Genomic DNA, 20,834 nt, shown 5'->3' on the forward strand with positions numbered 1-20,834 from the left:
TTCCTTATAGATTTCCCAACAATCTGCATTATCAAAAATAGGAAGACAATAGAAGGCAGCCACTGCATTTAAAAAACATTACAGCTGGCACTGATACAAGAGCCCCGGTTTGTTACTTTATACAAGGAAATAACAAAGTCTAAAATGAGTCAAAATTAGACTTTTAGCTATTTTCCCCAATACACACCAAACTAATATTTATTATGGCTTCAAGTTTTACAAATCCAATGAAGAAACATAATGTAACTATCTGAAAGGTAACTAAAAGTATTAATGAAACATCTCTGGAAAGCCTGTCCTCAGGCCAATTAATAGAGGGGAAAATGTACAACCAGTGGTCTGAACAATAAAAAAAAAACAAAACAAAACAAAAAAAAAAACCTACAAAATTTAACCTATAAACATGTTCTGTGTGTTCCACAACTGTTTTCTAAACAACTGCTCTATGAACAAAGAATCTGAATAAAAAGTGTCTTCTCTACACCAGCAATTTTAAGGCTTTGCGCTTATGCAATTGATCCTGTCACTCTATAGAAGAATATACACGCTATCTGGAAAAACGGATTCCACATTGGTGTTTTAGCTTCCTTATATTTACTGTACTGAACATTAGAAAATATATCTAGAGAACTTCCCTTAAAACTTAACACTGTTTCAAGAGTCTCCCTAGCATTAAGTGTAAACTACCCTGGGTTTGTCTATTTTTGCTTAATCCTTTAACAGGGCACATTATCTTATATAATATAATATTCCCTCAAACTGCTATTTGTTTTCTTGTGCCTATAGCTATGACATGTAATGGTATGATATTGAATATGGTCATGGTCTCAGAAGTGAAAAATAGTTCAACACCCAAACCTAATCAAGAATAAAAAAATATACTATTAATCCCTTGTGTCTTTGGATTCCATCTAATTTTAAATATAGACAGTAGTTCAGGGAACAACAACCAAAAAAAATTCACAAAATTATTAAAAGCTTTATTTACGATTGGAATCATTCAACAAAAAGCAAAAGCAAATGAGCCTGAAAAAGGAACTAAGCTGTTGTCTAGAATGTCCTCAGAACATTCAATACCTCAGTAGCTAAGCTGCCTTTGCACCTGACTGGCATGACAACAGTGGCTCAACATACACAGCAGTTGCACTAACAGCAGCACAAACTTTCCCCTTTAAACCTTGCCCAAAATAAAGCAAGGAAACAAGGAGAGGGTATAGACTCTGCCAAGTTATGTGTATTTAAATACTGCATGGGATTGTTAACAGCCTGAACCTTTTCCCTCATTTTTGATAGCTGCAGATTGATGTAGTAACTGTCATTTAGCAAATGCAGAATGCATGACGAAGAAATCGGGTGATCATAAAAATCCAAACACGAATGATACTGATGAATGTTCTTGGTATATCTTCAAGGACTTCTTTCATGTCTTTTCTTTGTCTACAGATAGCTCCAGCATTACCAAGCACCTGAAGCAAAGGTAAAGCAGCTAGCAATGTTCCAAATACTCAATCACTCTAGAAATAGACTTCTGGCCTGTTGTTCCAACAGCACACTAAAAAGGGAAGAAAGGAAATGATGGTTAACGCTTGACATTTTACATGTATTAAACCAAGTCTACTTTCTAAACAGTAGAAATCATCCCATTAGTAATAGAGCATTTGTCACAATGTTCTGGCCAACATAGGGTGGTTCTTCCATTCCACCCCATTATCCTTGCCACAGTGGATTAAATTTTGGGCCTATAAACCAGAATGTACCTTTCTATAAGATGCTTATATTAGACGGTTTGCCACAGTGAGGAAGAGCCTGACACTATGGCCATTACTATTTTCATCGTCAATGTGTTATATTTAAATTTAAAAACACATAAATTAGCCAGATCCTACCGTTCACACCTAATTCCAGCACTGAAAGGCTGAAGCATGAGAATTGCTAGCCTGGGCTACAGTATAAGATTTTGTCTGGAAAACAATAAAAAATCATATAAACTGCAATATGCAATAAAAGTTACTTACAGTGAGATTCATGAAGCTTAAGAATTTTTTAAGCATCTCTGTCATTATAGAGAAATCTCCTTCTGGAAGATATTCCCTCACTGTAGTTACATTGATCTGAAGAAACAGATTAAAAAGTTAGTTGGCAGAAAACGATACTGTAACTCAGCCAATGCTGTTGACCCTGCTACATATCCTATGGTAAGCATCTAAAAGGGCCCTACAACACCTAAGTTATTTCCATTCCACATTCACTTACCTATGTATAAGCATGTTTGGGTCCATTCCCCACTCCATATCACCCTACCCACAGGAAAGGGAAAAGGCAAGGCTAGCAAGAGCTACAAAGAAATATATCTGTGAATATTTATTTTTGGAAATGCAAAGAGAAAGGTCTGAAATATAAACTACACTATTGTTAGTATGATATGGAAAGGATAGGAGTTCTACAAGGACCAAATATATCCGGGCACAGGGCCTTTTCTGAGACTGACACTCAACCAAGGACCATCTATGGATATAACCTAGAACTTCTGCTCAGATGTGGCCCGTGGTAGCTCAGTAACCAAGTAGTTTTCCAAAGTAAGGGGAACAAGGACTATTTCTAACAGGATCTCAAGGGCAGGCTCTTTGACCTCCCCACCCCCCAAGGGAGGAGCAGTCCTGTTAGGCCACAGAGGAGGACTTTGCAGCCAGCCCTGAAGATAACTGAGAAAGCAGGGTCAAATGAAAGGGGAGGAGGTCCTCCCCTATCAGTGGACTTGGAAAGGGGCAGGGAGGAGACCAGGGAGGGAGTGTGGGGTTGGGGAGGGAGTGAGGAAGTGGGATACAGCTGGGACACAGAGTTAACAAAATGTAACTAATAAGAAAAATAAAATTAAAAAAAAAAAACAAACTACACTGTTAACTGTGTAGACAGACTATACTCATAGAGCTGCTTGTAAAACAGAGGGATTAAAGAAAAATCTCCATGCTACAAAGACAAATCTTTAATACATCATTTAAATATATCATTTATCAATTATCCCAGGAAATATAATTATATTTTATTGTGATAATTAGCAAAAGCAGGCATTTATTTATACAAACAACTGCTGTAAGAAGAAACAATTATAGGACTTGATTCAAAGTTTCTATTTCATTATGTTTAGAAATGCTTAATTTATACTCACTTATATAGACCTATAAGATAGGATAAACATACTGAAATCTATACACCTAAAGAAGATAAACAAGAAAGAGGACCAGGGGTACGATGATCAATCCTCACTTAGAAAGACAAATGGGATGGACACTGATGTAGGAGCAAACAAGTGAAAGACTCTACCTAGCAGTGTATCAAAGCAGATATTAAGACTCATAACCAAACCTTCAGCAGAGTGCAGGGAATAAAAAAAAAGGGGGGGGGTAGTTAATATGACCTGGAGAGGACAGGAGTTCCACAAGGACCAAATATATCTGAGCACAGGGGTCTTTTATGAGACTGTTTCTCCAAACAAGGACCATGTATGGATGGAACCTAGAGCCTCTGCTCAGATGTAGCCCTCGGTAGCTCAGTATCCAAGTGGGTACCCTAATAAGGGGAACAGGGACTGTTTCTGACATGAACTCAATGGCGGGCTCTTTGACTCCCCCTCCCCCCCCCCCCCGGGAGGAGCAGCCCTGCTAGGTCACAGAGGAGGGCTTTGCAGCCAGTCCTGAAGACACCTGATAAACCAGTATCAGATGGAAGGGGAGGAGGTTCTTCCCTATCAGTGGACTTGGAAAGGGGCACAGTGGAGATGAGGGTAGGAGGGTGGGATTGAGAGGGAAAGTGGGAGTGGGATAAAGCAAGGATACAAAGTTAACTGTAACTAATATTAAAAAAATAAAAATTAAAAAAAATGCTTAATTTAGCTGGCAATGGTAGTACACACTTTTGATCCCAGAACTTGGGAGGTTGAGGCAGGTGGATCTTTGCGAGTTCAAGGGCAGCCTGGTCTACAGATAGCCAGATACTACACAGAGAAACCCTGTCTCAAAACAAACAAACAAAAAACAAAACAAAACAACAACAACACAAAAACAGCAACAAGAAGAAGCTTAATTTAAAGCCTCTGAAAGAATAAGTGAAAACGACCTTCTGGGCCAGGTCATCTAAACTAAAGAAAACAACAGTTTAAAGAGATGACATAAAGGATAAAAAGAAAGCCTGCGATTTGGCTTCTGTTGATGGGTACAAGGAAGAAACTACTTACTACTCTAATTGAGATATAAGCCTCAGTTCCCTTTCTAAAATTCCTCCCCAAGAATACCTACATAATTATAGAGTGAAATAAGGGGATGAAACACCCCAGAAAAGATGTAATAAACTCCTAAAATAGGGGCTAAAGAAAAGGCTCAGCAGTTGAGAACACTGGCTGTTTTCCCAGAGAACCTGCATTCGATTCCCAGCTCCTACACAGTAACTCATAATTGTCTCTAACTCCAGCTCCAGTGAATCTGATACTCTCTGGCCTCCAGCCACCAGTCACATATTTGATGCACAGAAATACATGCAGACTATGCTGGTAGGTTTCTGACAACTTGCCACACACTAGAGCCATCTTGAAAGAGAGAACACCAACTGAGGAACTGCTTCCATCAGATTGACCTATAGGCAAACTAAACATTTACAGTGGCTGTGGGAAGGGCACTTAAAACATTTATAATATAGAAGGTTCAAAAGGAATAATACAGCATAGACTATTTGAGAAACTTAATAGCTATCCAAGAGGCATGCTGGCTTTGGTAACTAGAGAAGCAGGCTTAACTATAGGTTCTTAAAGTAGTAACTAAATCACTCCATTGCTGTTGACAAGCCAAAGACAGAAAAGTTATATGATTAGCAAGAGCTCTGAAGAAAGCTAGATCTTGTGATAAGAACCTACAAGCAGTGAGGAGACTGGCCATAACAAATGCTCACCAGTCAGAGTGGGCAACAGAAAGTGAGAACAGACTTGTTTGGACTTCCTAAGCATGGGGCCACAGAACACTGGCAGCTCTTACTGCACATGACTATAGGCTGCTTTACCTCTTCCACATCCCCTTAATGGGAAAGTCAATTAATTGTATATTTGTGGTAGCACCTAGTTTTCTAATTATAAGGATCGACAAGGCAACTAATATATCATATTTGTGGATGTAAGAATCCTCAATATTTTCTACGAATTCAGAACCCCTTGTTTTAGGAACACAAAAGCTATAGACAGGGCTGGAGAGATGGCTCAGAGGTTAAGAGCACTGAATGTTCTTCCAAAGGTCCTCAGTTCAATTCCCAGCAATCATGTGGTGGCTCACAACCATCTATAGTGAGATCTGGTGCCCTCTTCTGGCATGCAAACACACATGCAGGCAGAATACTGTGTATATATAAATATATATAAAAAGCTATAGACACTCATAATAATGGCTATATATCAAACTAACACAACTTTTCTTAGTATAGTTAATGTGTCCCAATGTGTTTTATCACAGCAATTAGAAACTAAGGCAACCACTGACCTTTCACTTTATCTACCTGTGCCACATATTCCAAAGAGAGCATTCACAGTAACTCCAAGTCATAGTCACATTGTATTTTTAATGTTCATATTTGTTTTTCCAATGTCAACTGACAGTCCAATACCTATAATCTCCACTTCTGTGTGACAGCATAATTATATAGACATAATTATAGTCTTAATTGTATCATTATACTTCTCAGAGATAATTCCTGACGATCTTAAGTCACTAACAATAATCTCATTTTCCTAGCCTGAAATTGGTTCAGAGGGAAACATGTCGTCCAATGCTCAGCCAGACAGATAAGAAATCCAAGAATGATATCTTCAAAGAAAACAGGGAGGAAGTCCTGTGAGACATTATTTGAATAGATGGCACCTTAGGTATTGTCATCTAATAACCATGACAAGTGTAGATACTTAAAAATACTTCACTTTGATGATTTTTAATTATATGTCAGCATGTGCATGTGGGTTTGTGCAGACTGCAGACGATGGTAGAGGCCAGAGGCATTGTATACCTTGGGTCTGTACTTAAAAATGGATGTGAGCCACTTGAAATGGGTGCTAGGAACTGAACTCCAGTCTTCTGAAAAGCAGCAAGCACTCTTAACAGTTGAGCCATCTCTCCAGCCCATGAAGAGTGCTTTTAACCAAGGAAAAGGACAACAAAATGTGTGCAGAAGTTACCCTTTTGAGCCACTAAAATCGGCCCAATTTGAGTTGGCCAGCAGAACACAGTTCTTATACCCCACCCCGCCTTTTTCTAAAAAGATCAACTACAGGACCAGCAGGGACTTAATCATCCACACCAAGAACTTTCTTGTTACACCTAATACAGTCTTCCTTTAGAATGTGCCCTGGAAAAACCAACAAATACTTTGAGGTCTGTAACATTCCCCAGTACTTTAACTTCCTACGCGTACATCCTTTTTATGACAGTAAAAGCATTCTCATTAGTTTGGTTTTTTGTAAGACCAAGTCCCTAAGGCCAGGCTAGGCTTAAATTCTCTATTTAGCCTAGGATAATCTTCAACTTCTGATCCACTCCTTCATCACCCAAGTTCTGGAATTCCAGGCATTAACTGCCATAACCATTTAAATAGTACTAGGGACTAAACCCAGAGGTTCATGCATAACTAAGCAAGCACTTTAGTAGCTGAGCTACATCCTGAGGCCCACTAGCTTGCTTTTGAATATCTTAAACACCTTGACTCTGACAGGTATATCACTTCTCAAAAAAGCTATGAAGAACAACAATTCACTCTATCTCAAATCTTACTATGAAAGCCTCTATTAGAAAGAAAACAAAGATGTTCACTGCATTAAAAAAATTTTTTTAAAGAAAAATGTGCCTACAAAATCAGACATTTTTCTTTCACAGAGAAATAAATGACTATTTAAATAACTCTGTGATCAGCCAAAATCTCTTTTGAACTAAAAGGCGTGTATGAATGAGGAAATTTTTTAAGTAATTAAATGCACCATGTAATGACATGAAGTTGTTGACAACAATCTTTTAAAGACACATAAGCATTTTTGAACTAGTCACTTACTGGACTTTCCTGGCAGAGACACCCAAGAAGCAGAGCTGTGTAGGAGGCCACGATGCAATCCTCCATGTGTTTGCCAGCATGTTGAAGGGCTGAAAACAGTTAAAGAGTTATAATAGTGTACAACTGATAAAAACTCTGTAATTTCAATTATTTTCTTCTCACCTTAAAAGCTACTCTATGTGATATATGAATAATTCAGTATCCCAAATTAATAAAAATTAACTCAAAATAAATAGGGGCCTAAATAAAAGAACTGAAACATAAAGATTGGTTTTTTTAGAAGGACACCACTAAGAAAGTGAAAGACAACTCACAAAATGGAAGTACACAACCATTATCTGATAAGATGTTCAGAATACATAATTATTTCAATTTAACAACAAAAGACAAATAACCAGAATAAAAAGTAGGTAAGAGACTCGAATACATATTTCTTCAAATGAAATTTTAAAAATGCCACCAATGACTAAGGGAAAAACAAAAAACAAAAACCTTTAGGGTAACCCTGAAGGTCTGAATCAACTGGAACCCTCATATACTGTTTACTGGCTAGCAATACCACACTGGAAAACAACTAACATCACTGTCCTAGAGAAAGTAGAAACAATTCAAATGTGTATCAATGGACTAACAAAATGTAATAAGACTGTGCAATGACTATATGCAGTCATATGCATATACACATATATACTTGACCATAAAAGTAAGGAATATCATTCTAACAAATGCCCCAAAATGCACCTAATTGAAATAAGTTCTTGGGGGGGGAGCACATTATGAAATGTGTGAAGAAGGTAAACCCATGGGTAGAGAGCAAGTGGCATATCATCTGTTGCCAGTGGCTGGGAGAACAGGAAATGGAGAAGCTGGCTGCCAATAGATACAAAGTTGCTTTAGGGCTAAAGGTAAGATGTTCAACATTAGATAATAGGAATGAATACACAATTCTATGACTACAGTAAGCTACTTCATTACTCACTTAAAGATAATTTTACAGTCTATGAATTATAGCTCAATAATCAATTATTTTTTAATAAGACTGCTAAAACAAAACTATGATTATAGTATGTACTAAACTACCAAAGTTTATCTGGATTGAACCTGTGGCCTTCAAGTAAGAGACTATGACAAAACTTAGTAGCTAAGTTTCTTAGAAACAAAATTTTCTTAAGAGTATCAGAACTCTTAAGTAGCTTAATAGAAAGAGAATAATAGAAGGAGTAGCTTAATAGAAAGAGAAGAGGCTCAACAGCAATTTCCTAAGTGGAAAATGTTGAACAAAACCTTAGTAAGGCAGTGGTGGCACAGACCTTTAATCTCAGCACTCAGGAGGGAGGCAGGCAGATATTGAAGAAGTTTGAGGAGAGCCGGGTCTACAGAGTGAGTTCCAGGACAGTCAGAGCTATGGAGAGACCTAGTCTTGATAAGCCAAACCAGAAAACCCCAAAACTTCAAGAGTAGAGTAACAAATAGCTATTTTGCAGAATTTACATATAAAGCAAGTATCATAATTACTGGAAATAGTAGGTAGTCGATAATTCAGTAGTAAAGACAGTGCCTCTAGCTAAGTCTGTATTGTTCTTTACCTAGAACTATTGTATCCAAGAACTACTACTGTAAATTTCGACAAAATACCTCAGTTTAAGGTGAGGCAGATAAAAGAAATCTGAGAAATTCATCCCCTCCCAGTTAGAAACATGGTCTCATTATATAACCCAGGTTGGCCTCCAACTCACATTTCTTTGGCCTCGGCCTGTATCAAGTGCTAGAATTATAGATGCACACTCTCACACTCAGATTAACTGCTACTCTTTACAGAGTAAAAGAGAGGAAGTACCAAGAAAGAAAAGTGACCTTCCACTGACACACACACTGCTAGGAAGAATTACTGTAATTCCAAAGCTTAACTAGATAAAGCTATAAAGATGTTGTTAAATAAATTGTAACAATATGTTAATCAAATGTTTTGAAGAAAAAAAACCCATTATTTTCACTCTGAATATATTACTACTCAAGATAAACATGCCTTTATTGAGGTCAAGTTCTTCATCCTCCTCTTCTTTCTTATGTTTCTCGTCTGTGCCATCAGTCTTTTCAGTTGACACCCACTGTATTTCTCCACTTGTTTCTTGCCACTCTCCACTCTTATCATGCTGAGTGGTGGGAGCATCTTTGATCAACTCATCTGTTTTACTTTCTGCCAACTGGGCTGCTCTCTCTCGTTCAAGAAATAGCTGATAAAAATTATTTTTGAAAAATCATCAAAGAGATCAATAGGTAGTCCCTGTGGTCAGCACTCAAGACATGAGCAAAACTAAATGACTGCATTTATAAATTTACACAAACACACACAATTATAATTGAACACACACACATTTTATAATTAAAGAAGTGGAGGGACACAGGAGACACTACAGGGTAAGGACAGGGACATAAATTCTAAAAAAAATTTTTGAAGACATCAAATACCAACATGTACACAGTCTAATATTTTGCTTTAAATTAGAATATCTGATTTTTAAAAAGCTATTGTACATTTTATTGAAAACCAAAACTGAAGCATAAATGCAGCTGAGATTTAAGTAATCTAGTTAACAGTTTATATAGTGTTTCAAAGATTGAAAGACTGTTCTTAATCCAGGTAGACTAAAGACCTAGAAGACTAAAGAGACAAAATAAAACAAAATTGTACCAACTTTAAAATTAAAAAGCAAACAAAAGAAAACTAACCAACACATATTGGATAAATTAATCAAAAGGAAAAACAATGCCTAAACTGCACTAATCATAAAAAAAAAGAAGTATGTAAGGAATACTACTGATAAGTTTCCTATCTATTATGTATTCCATACAGTCAAGAGAACATACCAAATTCCTCACCTTTAATTACTTTTCCCTTTTGTTTCGATGGCGTTCAACACCAGAAGCACTTACTACAGTCATTCACACTTTTTAGTAAATGCACCAAGTTACTAATGAGAATTACCTAAATATCAAATGCTAAGTAGACCTTAAAAGATGTGCTAAATATCCAGACGTTGAAGACGTATGTATAAGATAATAACCCTGAAAACACAAACGAGCAATTCTCAAAATCAATCCAAGACTGTCAGATGTCCTAGGTACCCTAGAAGGTAAGGCTGAAGCGGTCAGTTGACTTTTTTCCATTTTCTGAGTGCACAGTGGACCTTGTAGAATTTACATAATATGCAATTACGTCACTGCTGCTCACCTGTACTAAAGCCTGAACAGCATGAACTTGTCCAGCTAGCCTTAAACTATGATCTCCTTCTCCAACAGAGAAGGAGGAATCAAAGGAACAGGATGTTTCCATGTTGACAAGGCAGTGTCGATTCCGGGCACTATACTCCACCAGATTTATCAGTAGACCCAATCCCTACAAAACATTTAAAAATATAATTATCACAAAGAAGAACTTAATGAATGTAATATATGTAACTTTATTAAATAAAATGTTAAGCAAATAAAATGTTAATTTTTCCATCTGCAACACTGTTAAAGACCACTATGTAAGTTAGTGCTCTTTCTTTTAAGTGGCTTGAGTGGGCAGCAGAGGAACTATTTTGTTGCTTTCTGGAGTCTAGCCTGGCCTTCACTAATGGCCATCCTCTTACTCCATCCTCCAAAGTGCTAGGGTTACAGCCATACTTAGCTCTTTCCGTTATTATCCACCACCATTTCAGACTTTTTATGAAGGATGTTTTATAAGTACAGGAAAATGAGGATGTTTGTAAGGATTCATCAAAACCATAGAGTATATTAAACAACTGATTCTTAAATCCAAGCTAAAACAAAGTTTAATCATTTAAAGATAAGATAAAATACAATTACAAAGTGACCACTTCACTCACCAGCACTCGAATATCAAATCTCTGCTCCTGAGGTAGGTACTTTGGAACCTGAAGGACACAGTTCATTGCTGTGCCTATGAGTCCATCTTGTTCTCCTGTCTTTGTGCTGCCCCACTCTGAAGTAAGAATGGAAACAAAAATCTTCCTGATGACACTAATAACCATATTTAAAATTATTTTTTTGTTGCTGGGTTTTGTTTCCCTTTTTTCGTTCTTTTTTCTTTTTTCTTTTCCCCTAGCCCTGGTTTCACACTGTAATCTTGCCATGTACCTAAACTGGCTTCGACCTCATGGCACTCCTCTTGCCTTAGCCTCCCCACGTGCTGGGATTATATGTATGTCCACCATAACCAGCTACTGAAATCAGCATTAATTTAAACCACCTAACTTCCTGTACTGAAATATGTGCTTTTGCTATTTCAAGGCTAATCTACTAGGCAATTCTAAAAGTAGTTTATGACTACAGAGTAAGTCAATTATATTATTACTATATAAATTACTATAAATTACTATAAATTTACTATAGTAAACTTACTATAGTAACTTACTATATCAAAAACAGAATAGCTTATTTCCACGTGTAACATATAATTATATTATAAACATTAATTTTTCAATTAGAAAACATTACTTACCATTATCATTAGTTAAATTGAGCAATACCCCAATGATAGCCCTCATGCAGTCCTCCACTGCTTTGCCCACATGGTTAGTTACATTCTGGTAAGGCAGAGGTTTACTGTCTGCTATGCATATGCTGTTCTCAGCACGGTTATACTGCTGAATCAGTTCTTCACAATGCTGTAATGCTCTTAAGAGAAAATAAAATGTATACTATTATGGTATAATAAAAGTTATACAAAATTTCTATTTACTGGGGCCTGAAAAAGAAAAATCAGGTTTTGTTTCCCTATTTGAAGGTTATAATGTTTAATGTCTAATAATGTACTGTGTGTGTCCGATAATCTCACTAACTATTAAATTTTGATAAACTTCATCATTTAGTTTTCTCTCTAAAGAAAGTTAAAAGTTCATTCTATGTTGAGCATGGTGGTTCACATCTATAGTCCCCACTACAGAGGAGGCTGAGGCAAAAGGATTGCTTTAGCCCAGGAGTTTACTAGCTGGGACAAGAGTGAGATCCTGTCTCAAACCAAACAACTACCATCCCAACAACCACAAAAACAAAACCAAAAAACCTCCACGAAACAAACTTCCGTTACTTGTGGGAGTTGTCACATTTTACAGATACTTCAAACACAAAATATGTCACCACCATGCACCGCCCCTAAGCCTTTAAGATACAATGACCCCTTCTCAGTTTCATTTAGTTGTTTTTCGCTTAGCAAATAAGAAGATGTCTTCTTAGCAGGTAAAGTAGCACATACAAAAGAAATCACTCAATAAAGAGTATTAAATGCCTGACATATATTAAGGCAAATCATTATTTTTAATTGTGAATCATTCAAATTAACAAGTCTTCTGGCAGCTATACCCAAGGGTTCCCAAGATCTGACACATACTAACAAGGACACAGGATATGTACAGGTCCGCTTCCGAAGACTATCTAACTTTTGCTTATTATTAATATGTGAGTATGACGTGTGTGTGGATGAAGGTACCCCATCACCCATGTGGGGTGAGATCTTTGTGGAGCTGATTCACTCCTTCCATCTTTGCATGGGTTCTGGGCTTAAGGAAAGCTCAAGTCTACACTCCAAATGTCTTTACTGCTCAGTCATATCTCCAGTCCCCAAAGGCAACTTTACACCATTAAATTCATTATATATTTTTTCAAGTCTGACAAAGACAAGCTGACACAGTAAGCTGACTTTGTCAGAATACCATACAAACCCTTTTAAAAATCTAGCATATTTAATCTATTACTAGCTTATTTTCAATACATAATGAGGAAATTCTGTAAGGTTCCTAATCTTTTACAATTCTTTGATTAGGAAGATGTTCTTGTAAGATCAAACCCAAATAACTTGATCATTTGATGTTTGAGGATATTGACAGAATTCCCCTTCTGTTATTAGTAACTGAACTATCTGTCCTAAGTATTACTGATATATGACGGTTTTCTTGAAAAATCCCAGGTGAGTGCTATTTCTCAACCATCCAACGCTAACTTTTATCAACACTTTTAAAAACATTTCACCAGAAAACACTATGCAAGAGACAAAATCTATCACACTAAACACTTCCTTACTAAGGTAATTCTCAGGGATTAAAAAGTATAGGAAAATAACTTTTAAAATCAGAAATAACATACTCTTTAAAATTTTTTAAATATGTACTAGGACTGAATGATAGAGCACTTGCCTGGTACATTTTGCTGCTATAAACAACAAAATAACAATCCAACCAACCAACCATAACCACCACTCGTCAAATAAAAAGAAATCAGAAACATTTAATCTTCAAGAAAAATTCCTTGGTAAAGAAGAATTGCATGCGTTATGGAAATAATGTCCTATAACATTTACAAAAGCAACATAAAACAGGAAATAAGAGATGATATAGCATTTAGATTTTCTTCAAAATAACACACAAAAAAGAATGGGGTTACAGACAGAAACAGGGCTCACCCAGATATTATTCAAGCTGAGTATTAAGAGTTTATCATACTATTCTACCTACAGTTCTCTAAGTTTGAAATTCTCCAGCTAGAGGTTAAAACACAGATAAGCTAGACCATTCACACTACAATAGTTGTTCATTTCATAAGGAAATTTACAAAGACAATAAAGGGTCATATAGAATTGCAATTTAAGATGAGTTTTTCAAAGCAGAGACCCAGAGAAAGTTAAATCCCTGTGGCATAATGCTACCTAAGATAAAGGCCAGAGAACTAGGGCAGAGATAGCAAAAACTAGGACAGCAATACCAAGAAGCCGCCGTTGTGATAAGACAGAACCAGGACTGAAGACACAGAACACTGAAGTGACAGCATTAACCTAATTGTGATAAAGGCTAGACAGCAAGATACACAAAAATTAGAAAAATGAGATATAAACAAAAGGACGAAAATTCACTGTATACCAAGCAATGTTCTACTAGGGTTTACATGTAAAGAATTTGACTTATTCATATATATTGTACTTAAACCTTAAAACCACTTAAAATGTCTTAACACATTACCTACCTACCTACTTAATCTAGCTATACATTGTAAAAAAAAAAATGTATCTATGATATATGTTAAGATATACCTACTTGTTTGGCTGCCCCGCCCCCCCCCCCCCTAAAGAACTTGCAACAATGAAGTGACTTGTCCAGGGTTACAGCTAACAAAAAGGAGCTGCAGTTCTTAAAGCATTTTAGCTCAAGAATCTGAACTTTTGCTCTACAGTGTACTTATTCACGAACAAAACAGACTACACATTTTAAGAAGAAACAGAATAAAACTTTATTTCCTGAGTTTTAAATAAGTAATGAGTTGATAAAACTTACTTAGCAGATGAAATAATGAGTTGTGAATCTTTATAGGCTATCAAGTAGCTTTGATTCTCTGGATTATGCACTGTTACCTAAAAGGAATGGATATAAAATAACTTTGACAATCCATAATTTTCTTTAATATAAATAATACCACATTTTACCTTAAAATATAAAAGATGGAACAGATCTTGGCATCTAAGAACACAACTTCTTAAACTCTCTAGTTGTGATGCACAGAATTCTAATTTAATGGTGGGGGCTGCAAAAACTAGCAACATAGAAAATTTCTCAATGATCAAAAATTTATTAAAAATAAAATGCATAATGAATCCAAAGTCTTTTTAGAAATGCTTACCGGTGGCTCATTTCATGTATTCACTTGGTTCTGCCACACAACATGAGCATTTTGCATCATGCCTGTTGTCATGCCACACACCAAAAAAAATGTCTCAAACAGCTAAGAAACAAGTCTGTTACATGCTATATATTATAATATACATAAAGTTTTCTTGTCTTATAGAGTCATTTGACTAAATATGACACAGACTTTTTAGTTTCCTCAGTGTGTATCAAACTAGTATACTCTTTGATTATACACTGTGTTAGAATGACTGACACTGTTGCTTAAGGGGGGCAGTGGTGGTGCTCAGGAGGCAGAGGAAGGCAGAGCTCTGTGAGTTCAAGGACAGCCTGGTCTACAGAGTAATTTTCCAAGACGGTCAGGGCGACACAGGGAAACCCTGCCTTGAAAAACAAACAAATAATAAAAAATAAATTTTTAATTGCTGTTTAATAGCTGGGTATGGTGGTACGTGCCTTTAATCCTAGCACTTAGGAGGCAGAGACAGGTGGATCTCTGTAAGTCTGAAGCCAGGCTATCCTGGTTTTCATAGTCAGCTCCAGATCAAATAAAGTTACACAGTGAGATCCCAACTAAAAACTATCGATTTACATAAAATTAAGATATGACTCTACTTATTCACTCATAACTTAGTCATCAGATTTGCTATAATTGACAAGTACTTTGAAACAGACAGAAAAATATCCAACTTACAAACTTGGTACTTTAAAACTCATAAATATAAAATATTTTACTTTTAAATTTTAATATTTATTAAAGTAAAATATTTTACTTTTAAATTTAATGTCTATTTATTTGTTTGTTTGTTTTGAGATAGGGCCTCTCTATATAGCCCTAGCTGTCCTGGATCTCGCTATGTAGCTCTGGTTGGTCTTGAACTCACAGCAATCTGCCTGCCTCTGCTTCTTGAGCATTGGGATTAAAGGTATATGCTATCACACACAGCCATTTAAAATATTTTTTTAAAAAATAATGTGTTACCCAGTAAACAACACTGTAGAAGAAAGAAGGAACAATTTTCATTTATGTATTTTATGTTTTAAAAGTACCTAACCAATCCACTTAATCAGCAATTATACATTCTAAAATTGACTGGCAGTAAAAAGTAAAACTGCAGCCTACACTAAACTAGGTTAAGTCATACATAACCACCAAGGAACAGAATATACTCACTGTCACTCAACAGTTTATTTTCCAAAGTCAAATATTTTCACTACTGCTTACAATCTGACTCAAAAGCTAAATAAACAAAAGCATACTAACTAGGGGGCTGGAGAGATGTCTCAGAGGTTAAGAGCACTGGCTGCTCTTTCATTTACTGCATACATAAATAAAATTGTTCCTTCTTTCTTCTACGGTGTTGTCTACTAGGTAACACATTATTTCTTTTTTAAAAAATATTTTAAATGGCTGGAGTTCAATTCCCAAGAACCACATGGTGGCTCACAACCACCTATAATGAAATCTAGCGCGCTCTTATGGTGTGCAGGTATACATGCAAACAGAACACTGTATACATAATAAATAAATTTTAAATTTTAAAAAGAAAAGCATACTAAAACAAAAACCAGTAACAGAATTCTGCAGAAAACTATATTAACTTAATTCTGCAGAAAACTTAAAACTTAACTGCTGATTTAAGAAAACTATAAAGTCAGGTACATATGAGCAAACCTGTATCTACCTTTCATTTGAAGCAATAATACACGAATAGAAGCTTTTTATTTTGAGACAGGGTCTTATTTATGTAGCCCACGCTGGCCTTGAATTCACAATCTTCCCTCCCAATTTTAGGATCGCAAGCATGTCCAGCAAAACAATACATTCTTAAAATGATAAAATGCTCATTTAGTGACGGTTCTGAAAAGAATCCTTTTTAATTTAGATCAACAAAGGTAAAACTCCAGGGTATATAAAACATCAGGTGATTATAAGCATATGCAATCACAATTAGAAATAAGTCCCCATGCAGTTGCTCATACTTACACTCTCTAAAACTCGTAAACATCTCTCTGCTCCCCATAATGAGGCTACTAGTTTCTCTTCATCCTCATCTCTACTTAAATGATCCACACACTCTTTTACTAGGCAAAAAGAAATGGACAAAAGTTAGTATATAAAACTTCAATAATTATTCCTTAGCCAACATCAAGATACCCACATACATGAATATGCTGAAATGTGAACATTATTTTATGCCTGATACTAAGGACAATGGTTTGAATGAAAATGGCCCTCATACAATCATGTACCTGGATGCTTGGTCAAGTGTTGTGTGACTGTTTAGGAAGCATTAGGAGGTACGGGCTTGTCACAGGAGGTCTGTACTGTAGATGGGCTTTGAGGTTTCAAAAAACAGGACATTCCCACTTATCTCCTCTCTTCCTCTCCCCTTCTCTACTTAGTGTTCATACCAAGATGTGAACTCTTAGCTGCTGCTCCAGCACCATGCCTGCCTGCTGTCACGTGCCCTACCATACATAATAGTAACAGACTCACCCTCTCAAACTGTAAGCCCTCAATAAACTTTTTCTATAAATGGCCTTGGTCACAATGTCCTCTTTTTATTGTTGTTTTTACAAGACAGGATTTCTCCTCTGTGTAGTCCTGGCTGTCCTAGACCAGGCTTTGTAGATCAGGCTGGCCTTGAACTCAAGAGATCCACCTACCCCTGACCCTGGAGTGCTAGGACTAAAGTTATCTACCACCATGTGTGAGTGTGTGTGTATGTATACAATCTTTTATCTACAATATGACCTTGTGTGTATGTTTCTATGTGTGTATACAGACCTTTATCTACAATATGATCAAGACCACCCAGAAGCCGAAGCTCTTCTTTAAACCAGTCTCCCGCTCGTTTGGAAGTGAGGGACAGCAATGTCTCCATAGCTAAATGACCAGTCTAAAAATCAGAAATAACATTAATGAATACTGAGGTGTAGAATAATTTTTTTTCCTGGTTTTTAAACAGGATTTCTCTGCAAAGCCCTGGCTGTCCTGGAACTTGCTCTGTGGACCAGATGGCCTCGAACTCAGAGCTCCAGCCACCTCTGCTTCCACAATACTTAGATTAAAGGCAAGTGCCACCACCACCCAGCTATAGTAATTCTGAAGCATTAATTTAAGGAATTTTTTTTCTTTACTAAGATGTAGTCAATAGAACAGTAAATGCTTTTATAGGTGAATTAACTTATAATTTTATCAGAGTAGTCTATACTAAAGAAACTGTGGTTTACGTATATAAGACCTGTTTTTATGAAAAAAGTTAAAAGTAATCTGTTAGTTTAATATAATACATAATGGCAGTATAGAGGCTCAGATGGCATTATGGAATCAAATGATGTATTATTTTACTATAAACCAATATACTGGATTAATATACCAAAAGGAATGTAATTAGATAAATTTCAAGGAAGAAAGTGTAAGAATGTCAGTGGCCCTAAATGTTCACATTCAATGGTCATTATTTTAAACAGACTGAAGGTACGAAGTAGTAACAATGGCTTGGGCGTGTTTTTTTTGTTTTGTTTTTTTTTTTTCCCCCGGAAACAGTAAACATGAACATTTTTCCAAATATTTACCAGTGAGCCACATTTTTTGATCTAGTTATCTAGTTTGCCTGCTAACCCCTTGCAAGGTACCAATAAACTAGTCATTTAAAAACAGGAATGGAGGGAATAATTAGCAAAACCTGAAAAGAAGTTTTGTCTATCCTCCTGACCCTGACCCTAAACCCAAACTTAACACTTCAAAGGGAAAACTTTTCACCTTGGCATGTATTACATTTGAAACTGAATATATATTATTTATAAATTAAATTAGGTTAACCAATAAAAATCTTATTTTATAAGAACCTAAATATTTTAGTAAGTCCTTCGAAACCAAAAAAAATTTTTGTTACGACAAATACAAATCAGTATGCAATACAACAAAATCATTCAACTGGGTTCATTTCTCATTCTAGGTCCTGAGAAGGGTAGTTTAATGACCAAATTTATCAACTCATGAGTCTTTACAGTGAGGCTGAGGCCTAATGCTACAATCTTTAAGAAGGGTATAAAAATTTTTATTAGTAAAAACTTGTCTTTTATATTTTAAGCTATATTCAGCATAGCATAAGCTACTATACAAAAATAGCCTATTATTTTAAGCATTTTTTTTTTTACTTGAAAACTAAAACAATCATCTAGAGCAAAATCACTAATAAGACTATTGTTAACAGTTGGCATACAGTTATCCATTGCTTAAAACTCTATTACTGTTATTTCTTCATGTGTTATCAACAGCACAAATATATTAAAAGAAGTTAATTTTTAATTTCATAAACTTTTTCTTTTGAGATAGGGTTTCTCTGTGTAACCCTGCTGCCCTAGAACTCACTTTACAGACCAGAGTGGCTTCGAACTCCCAAGTGCTGTGGTTAAAAGAATGCATGACCACACCTGGCTATATACTTTATTAAAAACAAAACAAAACAAACAAAAAAGCCCTTTAAAATATTAAAACACACAACAAAATTAACCAGACCCAAGCAATATAAAAACAAAACAAAACAAAACAAAACAAAACAAAAAACCCCAAAAAACTGTGTGCAGCTATTCTTTAAACAAGGCAACTTAGTAAGCTTACTACTATACAATTTAAAAATCATATTTAAGAACAGCTGACATTGAGTTGAAGGAAAAAAAGTCACCCTAAAATAGTCCAGTGCTCTGGTTTCAATCAAGTCAATTATTTACCATACTATCATAAATTTTCATGCTGATATTTACTTACCCTAACAAATTCAACATAAGTCAAACTCATTTTTTAAAATGTTATCATTCAACAGCAAACATTTGAAATCAATATGCAAATGAGTAAAAAATTTAAGTTCAAATTAATTCTTTTATAGCATTAAAACTAATTTTTCCTTATGGCCAAATAAAATACATATAGATGGCATTTTAGCTATTCAACTGTTGGAGATCTAGGCTAGGTCTACTTCTTAGCTATCATCAACAGTGCAGCAATAAACACAGACATTCAAGTATCTCTGTGGTGGGCTGACAGTGGTTAACTGAGGTACTGGACAGGGGAAGAGTAATGGGACAGATAAGTCAATAAAAACAAAGAATGGAAGAAAATGCCATAATGAAACCTACACTTTGTAAATTTAACAATTACTTTTTGAATTAGATATAAAAATGCTGACTGAATGAAAATGACAGGTTTTAATAGTAGTATTAGCACTGTCCCACTCCCAAGTCAACCTAAAGGTAATATACAGACCGTGGTGACATGGAGGATAATCCTGTGTTTTAAAGGTAGCTGGCTTTACTCCCACATGTTATCTTTTTTCACAATCCATGAATCCCTTAGTAAGTCTAGTAATTAAACAGGATGAGAGGCCCCAGTCACTGTGACTATCAACAGTCTGTAAATTTTTGGGGCAAATGTTAAGAGTCCTCTCAGTTAAGCAGGCAACAGGAAAAAAAAAAGTTTTATCTTAGAAAAATCAAGTTATACAACAATCATCTTTTTTCTTCTCCTCAAAAACCACAGATCAATAATCTTACTGACCTCATAAGAGGCCATTTGGATTACTATCATTCACAGGGAAATTGTGCTCAGAATAAAGGCCATAATCCTACATTGCTCCAAAATGACAAGTGACTAAGGATTTCCCTTTTCAGTCTCCAGATACCCTGAGATAGTTTAGAATAAAAAAATACTGTTCACAAATCCTTTAAAACTTCTGATTTTGAAAATTGAGAGAATAAAAATTCCAGTTGCTAAGAGCTGAAACGTAGAGGGAAGACAAGACAAAGAAAAACAATAAGCAAAATTTAACAAGAAAAGCAGCTCACTAGCAAAACCAAAACAAAGAAAGACTCAAATAAAGATCATCAAATTTAATGGTTTCAGGAGTATGTTGGCAAATGTTATGTAAACGCGACACAAGCTAGAGTTATCTGAAAGGAGGGACCGTGGCTGTAGGGTATTTTCCTAATTAAGGACTAATAGGAGAGGGCACAGTCCATTGTGGTGGTCCTGGGTTCTATAAGAGAGCAAACTGAGTAAGCCATAAGGAACAAAGCAGTAAG

At 35.8% G+C, this 20,834-nt stretch overlaps 1 protein-coding gene across 6 annotated transcripts in view; it reads right to left on the minus strand.

Annotated features, from left to right (window-relative positions):
• Positions 1-959: 959 nt before the first annotated feature.
• Positions 960-20,834, minus strand: part of Wapl (WAPL cohesin release factor) — a 70,418-nt gene continuing 50,543 nt past the window's right edge. For all 6 annotated transcript variants that reach the window (XM_055607985.1, XM_055607986.1, XM_055607981.1 and 3 more), the window contains 10 exons: positions 17,539-17,650; positions 16,735-16,832; positions 14,400-14,476; positions 11,579-11,754; positions 10,944-11,059; positions 10,304-10,468; positions 9,098-9,305; positions 7,072-7,160; positions 2,016-2,111; positions 960-1,552 (listed from right to left, as the gene is read on the minus strand). In XM_055607985.1, the coding sequence (XP_055463960.1) occupies positions 1,487-1,552; positions 2,016-2,111; positions 7,072-7,160; positions 9,098-9,305; positions 10,304-10,468; positions 10,944-11,059; positions 11,579-11,754; positions 14,400-14,476; positions 16,735-16,832; positions 17,539-17,650 (1,203 nt within the window). In that variant the 3' untranslated portion in view covers positions 960-1,486. The remainder of the gene's footprint in view (positions 1,553-2,015; positions 2,112-7,071; positions 7,161-9,097; positions 9,306-10,303; positions 10,469-10,943; positions 11,060-11,578; positions 11,755-14,399; positions 14,477-16,734; positions 16,833-17,538; positions 17,651-20,834) is intronic.

The sequence above is a fragment of the Psammomys obesus genome, unplaced genomic scaffold (assembly GCF_907164565.1).
Source record: "Psammomys obesus unplaced genomic scaffold, mPsaObe1.curated_primary_1811, whole genome shotgun sequence".
Lineage (NCBI taxonomy): Eukaryota > Metazoa > Chordata > Mammalia > Rodentia > Muridae > Psammomys > Psammomys obesus.